General features: G+C 44.8%; 1 protein-coding gene across 12 annotated transcripts in view; it reads left to right on the forward strand.

Annotated features, from left to right (window-relative positions):
• The window catches only part of TIAM1 (TIAM Rac1 associated GEF 1), a 118,734-nt gene extending 113,788 nt beyond the window's left edge, over positions 1-4,946 (forward strand). For 10 of the 12 annotated variants that reach the window (XM_082304076.1, XM_082304071.1, XM_082304078.1 and 7 more), the window contains 2 exons: positions 466-638; positions 2,610-4,946. In XM_082304076.1, coding sequence (XP_082160202.1) covers positions 466-638; positions 2,610-3,094 — 658 coding nt within the window. In that variant the 3' untranslated portion in view covers positions 3,095-4,946. Of the gene's footprint in view, positions 1-465 lie in introns of all 12 variants that reach the window. The other 2 variants (XR_014227421.1, XM_082304080.1) reach the window with 2 other exon arrangements.
• The last annotated feature ends 1,054 nt before the right edge of the window (positions 4,947-6,000 follow it).

Consider the following 6,000-nt stretch of genomic DNA (forward strand, 5'->3'; position numbering starts at 1 on the left):
CAAATAAGAACTTGGTACACAAGTTCACCAGGGTCCAACAGAGCTGATACCAAGCCAATTCCTACTACTAGGTAGTAGAGAGTTGCAGGACTTTATGCTTGATGTGTGTTTACAGGAGACAAACTGAGATTTAATTAGCTGCCATAGGTCAGCCTGATGTGTATCGGACAAAGCGAAGTGTGTGGTTGGTACTGGAGGAAAAGGCAGCCTCAAGACGGGTGAACGGCTAAATGTTTTATTAATGAACAGTGTATTTGTTTCCTTGGATGTCCATTGCAATGACTATAGATTCAGCTTTGCTTTGAAAATGCTGTGTTAAATTGAGTCTTCTCTGGGTGAAGTGCATGCCAGTCGGTTTGCGCTGTCTTAAGTTACAGAACTGGTCATTATTTATCTCATTTACAGCAAGCTTTCAGCATTTCCCGAGAGATAACGCTGCCTTTTGTATTCTTGCCTATTTTTCAGTTCACCAGAACACAGGAAGGACTTTCTGAAGGCAGTGCACTCGATTCTGCGGGATAAACACAGAAGGCAGCTTCTTAAAACCGAAAGTTTGCCCTCATCCCAGCAATATGTTCCTTTTGGTGGAAAAAGATTGTGTGCTCTAAAAGGTGCAAGGCCAGCCATGAACAGGGCAGGTACTGTAGGGCTACAGACTTTCAAGATCCCAGTAACCCCAGCACCGTTGTAGGACATGTGGTGGTGTCTGTTACTTGTACATTAGGATTAGCATTCTCTCCTGTGTATGTAAAAACTGCTGGTTTTCCATGCTTCACATCCTTGAGAGCCTTAAATTGCCTCTGTTTACCTTGCTTTGCACTCAAGGCTCAGCTTCAGAGTGGTCCTTCTGGCACGGAAGAAATGAGATTCCTGTCAATACCGATTGGCTGTGCACTTTAATCTGGAAATGGGTTTCAGCTGAACAAAGCAGAAGCCCGCTGCATATTTTTTAAAAGCATGTACAGAATTTTGAGCTAACCCTAGCACTTTTAAAGTAAAATGCACAAGAAAAATCAGCTCCCCTGAGTGAGTGGCTTGGTTTGAAGAGGTAGCTTTGTGTGTCCTCCATTTTAGCCTTTTCAGCTCTATTGCTAAAGGGCATGTGCTTCTACTTCTCACATTTGGAGAGGCGTGCACTTGATACTACTATTTTTGTAATGGCCTGTCCTAAAACATGGATTTTCCTTTTCAGTTGACTTCAGGCAAAAGCAATGAGAAAATCCCAGGGAAAAGCAGGTTTTCATTTTCAGAACACTAGATGATGGAGGGAAGAAACATTTGCTTCCAAGTGAAAAGTACACGGCACCGCTGCGTGTTTTGTTCTGGTCTGTTATTTATTGTTTTTTTTTCTGCTCATTAGATCCAGCAATGTAGACAACCAGGCTTTCTGTTCCTCTTCTGTAATGGGCAGGCCAGACCAATAACATTCGCAGCATGGCTTCTCACTCGGGGTGTTGCTAGCCATCTGCCTCAGAGACACTTAAAATCGTAAGGAAGAAGAGTCAGAGGAGGGCCAAAATGCAACTGTTTTACCACAGTGCGTCTTCAGTCAGCCTGTGGAGCTAATCTGCTGCAGATGCCAAACCTTCGTTCAAGTTTGGCTTGTTGGTGCATTTGCATGATGAATTCTGCAGAGATTAGGATCTCCTCTTAAAGTCCACGCTTCTCACTACAGTTAAAATTTGCAACTGCTGAGCTGTTGTACTCAGTGCATGCTTTGAGGCTCAGGGATATTAAAATGTAATCCCTGCCCCCAAGCTGCTAGAGTTTAATAAATACTTACTGGAAGTGCTAAGGTGCTGTTTAGTGGAGGGGGACAAACTATAACCTTGGAGTTCACCTGCTTGCGATGGAGCTACGTGTGGGTGCACGTAAAGCGCTGGAATGCCTGCAGGTCCTTCAGCTGCAGGATTCGTCCCCTGCTTTGCCTCACAAGCCTCTTATGAAGATGTTGCAACACAGAAGATGTGAATTTGCTAATTGGGACAGTTGCAAAAGCTAGTAGACCAGCTGATGCTGAGTAAGGAACTTCTGAAAGTTTTTCTGGTTTTGGGGTTTTCTTTTTTTTTTCCCCCCAGTAGGAAGGGAGCGGGGAAGGGAGTAGCAGAGCCTAGACCAGGGAACATACTTCCCCATAAGTAACGCAACAATTGCAGCATCTTCAGCACTGAGGTAGCTACTTGGAAACCTGTAGTATTGCTCTTACCCCAGACACAGCAATTTCCCATACTGAGGCGTAAGGCTAGTTGGTTTTCGCGGTGTGCTGGCAGCAGGGCACTGCGTGTGAGAAGCTGAGCTGAACAGATGCACTTTGGGCTGGCTGGCTGGCTGCCTACCGCTTAGGAGGAACAGTAATTGTGGGCCATTATCCCAACTGTGGATCTGAGTAGCAGAAACTCCTTTTTCAGCTGGAGAGAGACCTGTGCTGAGGAGCTGAGTGAAGTGTGACTTGCCTGCAGGGAGGATGCTGAATGACTAGGTCATTCGTGGGAGTCTGCCCGCTTTGTGCCTAGCAGTGTTAAATAAAGGGCCCCTGGAAGACTAAGTTTTTAAAGAGAGTTGTACCGTGTGTAAAAAGCCTGTGGGGTTTTATCTTTGTGTGTGCGCAGTGTCAGCCCCAAGCAAGTCTCTTGGGAGGAGGAGGCGGCGGCTGGCCCGAAACAGGTTTACCATTGACTCAGATGCCGTCTACACGAGCAGCCCTGAAAAAGACCCCCAGCAGCCCACGCACAGTGGGGACACTGACCGCTGGGTAGAGGAACAGTTTGACCTTGCTCAGTATGAGGAGCAGGAGGACATCAAGGAAACGGACATCCTCAGCGATGATGATGAGTACTGCGAGGCCATGAGAGGCGCCGTGGCCGACCGAGACCTTCGGGAGCGGCTGCAGGCAGCCTCCATCACAAGCAGCCAGCCATGCCGGGGAGACCGCCTGCGCCCGGCCATGGACACGCACGCCTCCAGGATGACCCAGCTGAAGAAGCAGGCGGCCTTGTCTGGCATCAACGGCGACGTGGAGGGCCACGGCGAGGAGGTCATCTGGGTTAGGCGTGAAGACTTTGTCCCCAGCAGGAAACTGAACACGGAGCTCTAAACCAGTCCCCTTCCCCGCCTGGATGCGTAGGTCTCCCCGTCCCGCCCTCCATCATCCCTCCCTCCCGCCCCCGCACACCGCGGAGAGCCGATCCCGATAGATTGCACACTTGCACACACCATTTCGGCAGCTGAATTGGTCCGAAGCCATGCGGCCACACTTTAGGCAACTGTAAAATGCTCAAAACCTGGAACGGAATAAGCTTAAGGTCCTGTCTAACGTTACCAAGGGCTTTCACACTATTTTATTTATTCTAAAATAATCAGGGGCTGAAATTAAGTATGGGGAGAATATCATCACTGGAAAACAAATTACTCTGGATGTCTTAACCTACGTGCAGCGAACTAGCTTAAACAATAGCACAACGACCAGAGAGTTTTATAGCCGTAAAACATCCGTCGTAGGTTCATCTCCTTAATGAGGAAACTGCCTTTTTAACGTGTACAGTTGCAGTATTCTTATTACTTTTCCCTCTTTAAATGTAAGAGAATATACATGTATTTTAGGAATGTGTGAGGAAAGGTTTGGGATTTATGTTGTGTTAAGTCCTCTTGGTCTGTGGCTGGTCTAATTTAATGTCAATGTTGGAAGCTCTAGTTTTACATAATATTATAAAGATGCCAAACTCTCTTAAAAGAGATCCAAATTTAACACTTGAAGAAATATTTTTTTGTATTTTACCTGAGATGCAGGGGCACAAAGGGATAAGAGTTTTACAGCGTTAGCGTAGCTCCACGTCTAGGATACGAGGCTAGCTTTTTGCAGAGGGTTAGGAATGGTGGTTTTATATTGAAATATGAACTGGAAACTCTTATTTAGGTATAACTTTCTTCAGGAAAAGGATTCTTGTATATGTTTGAGACTGGAGTTTAGTTAGATAATAAAAAGAATAAAATAAAATTACATGACTGAATTGTAGTTGACCAAACCGATCCATGGTGTAACCTCGCTGGAGCCAGTGTAGCAACATCACAGATCCGTTTGGTCCACTCTCTCTGGCAGAGTTTGGGCTTAGGGGACAGGGAATTCATGGCCAAAAAACTGACCTCATCCACTCTCCTACTGTGGGTGAAACTAGTGTATTTTAATTCCTTTATAAAAGCTTTTCCACTGCAATAGAGTTTGAACAAGTTCTACACAAGCAAACCTCTTTAACATTTTAAATCTTTTATTTAAACATCTAAAACAGGGTAAAATCTGACAAAAAATCTTGTGTTTTTTAAGTAAACTTCCAAATATGAAACACAAAACAGCACTTTTTTTTTTTTAAGATTTATATAGCTTTTCCCATTTCAGTTTCACCTATATGAAAAAAAGGAAGATTATATGAAATTTTTTTTTGGTGGTATCTATTGATGTTTGACACATTAGTAGATACTTTGAAAACCTGAAATTTTATAATAGCTTTAGGATTATATTTTATAAAATCCACTCTGACTATATTTTAAAGCATAACAAAAATTATTCCCCCCAAAAATCCATCACTGTCTTTGTGTCCCAGCTAGCATTCTCCCCTTGCCCCCTCCTTTCTGGTTTCTGGTGCACTATACTTGATCTTATGAAAGCTTTCTCTATTAACTTTTTGCTATCTTCTGATTTCTTTTCGTAAAAGCTTTAGAAAGGTTTCTATACCCTTTGTATTATCACATCATTGTTTTATATCATCTACCTGTCAGTTGTGTCCCAGCGTATTAGAGAAGCGGAGGTTTTAGCTGTCCTATGCTGTACCCAGCGGAATACAGTCAGCGCTGAAATACTGGAAGGCTGGTACTGGGAAGGTACCGTTGTTCTTGTACATAATGTCACGACATGTCTATGTCAAAGGTTCTTATATATTTCTTTTATAAGCTGAAAGAAGGTCTATTTTTATGTTTTTAGTTCTATGAATGGAACGTTGTAAATGCCTGTCAGAAATAAAATACTGGAAAAAAAGACAATAGGGTGGTATGTGTATGTGTGTGCTCCAAGGCAGGTGCCTGCCTCGGTAGAGGCAAGCAAGGAAGCAAGTCCTACAGTAGATGAAGCTGTTGGGATCACTCTCCTGGCTTTAATAACCTATAGGGAGTCTCCTCAAGAGTGAGGTTTCCACCCTTAGTAGGGTGTGCCCTGTATTGCGTGCGGATGGCCCCTTAAGATGGGCTCAGCCTGTCTTGGCTCTGCTTTTTGGCGGAGTCTGAGCTCTGGTGTAATGTGGTTTAACCACACAGCTGCTCACTCGCTCCCCCCAGCCCTCCTGCAGTGGGATGGGGGAGAGAAAGGGGGGCGAGTAAAATAAAAAAGTAAAATTCATGGGTTGAGATAAAGACAGTTCAATAAGGCAGAAAAGGAAGGGAAAATAATAACAATAATGATAAAAGAATATGCAAAATAAGTGATGCACAATGCAATTGCTCACCACCCGCTGACGGATGCCCAGCCCGTCCCTGAGCAGCGGTTGCTGCCCGCCGGCCCACGCCCCCCAGTTTATATACTGGGCATGATGTCCTACGGTATGGAACAGCCCTTCTGCCGGTTCGGGTCAGCTGTCCTGGCTGTGCCCCCTCCCAGCTTCTCGCTGGCAGGGCATGGGAAGCTGAAAAGTCCTTGACCAGTGTAAGCCCTACTTAGCAACAGCTAAAACATCGGCGTGTTATCAACATTATTCTCATCCTAAATCAAAATCACAGCACTATGTCAGCTACTAGGAAAAAAAAATTAACTCTAGCCCAGCTGAAACCAGGACAGGTAAATAATGGCTCCTTTGGCCAGCATGTGCTAAGCTTCAGCCTGTCCCATGTGAAAGGCTGGAGCAAGCCTGTTGGCCTCCCTTCTCCCTTATTGAAACCTCTTTTTTTTTTTTTCTTTTTTTTTTTTTCTTTTTATTTCCCCAATGGAAGGTCCAAGCCTGGAGCCTTGCCTGTTAGAGG

This window comes from Platalea leucorodia, assembly GCF_965183815.1.
Source record: "Platalea leucorodia genome assembly, chromosome: 2".
Lineage (NCBI taxonomy): Eukaryota > Metazoa > Chordata > Aves > Pelecaniformes > Threskiornithidae > Platalea > Platalea leucorodia.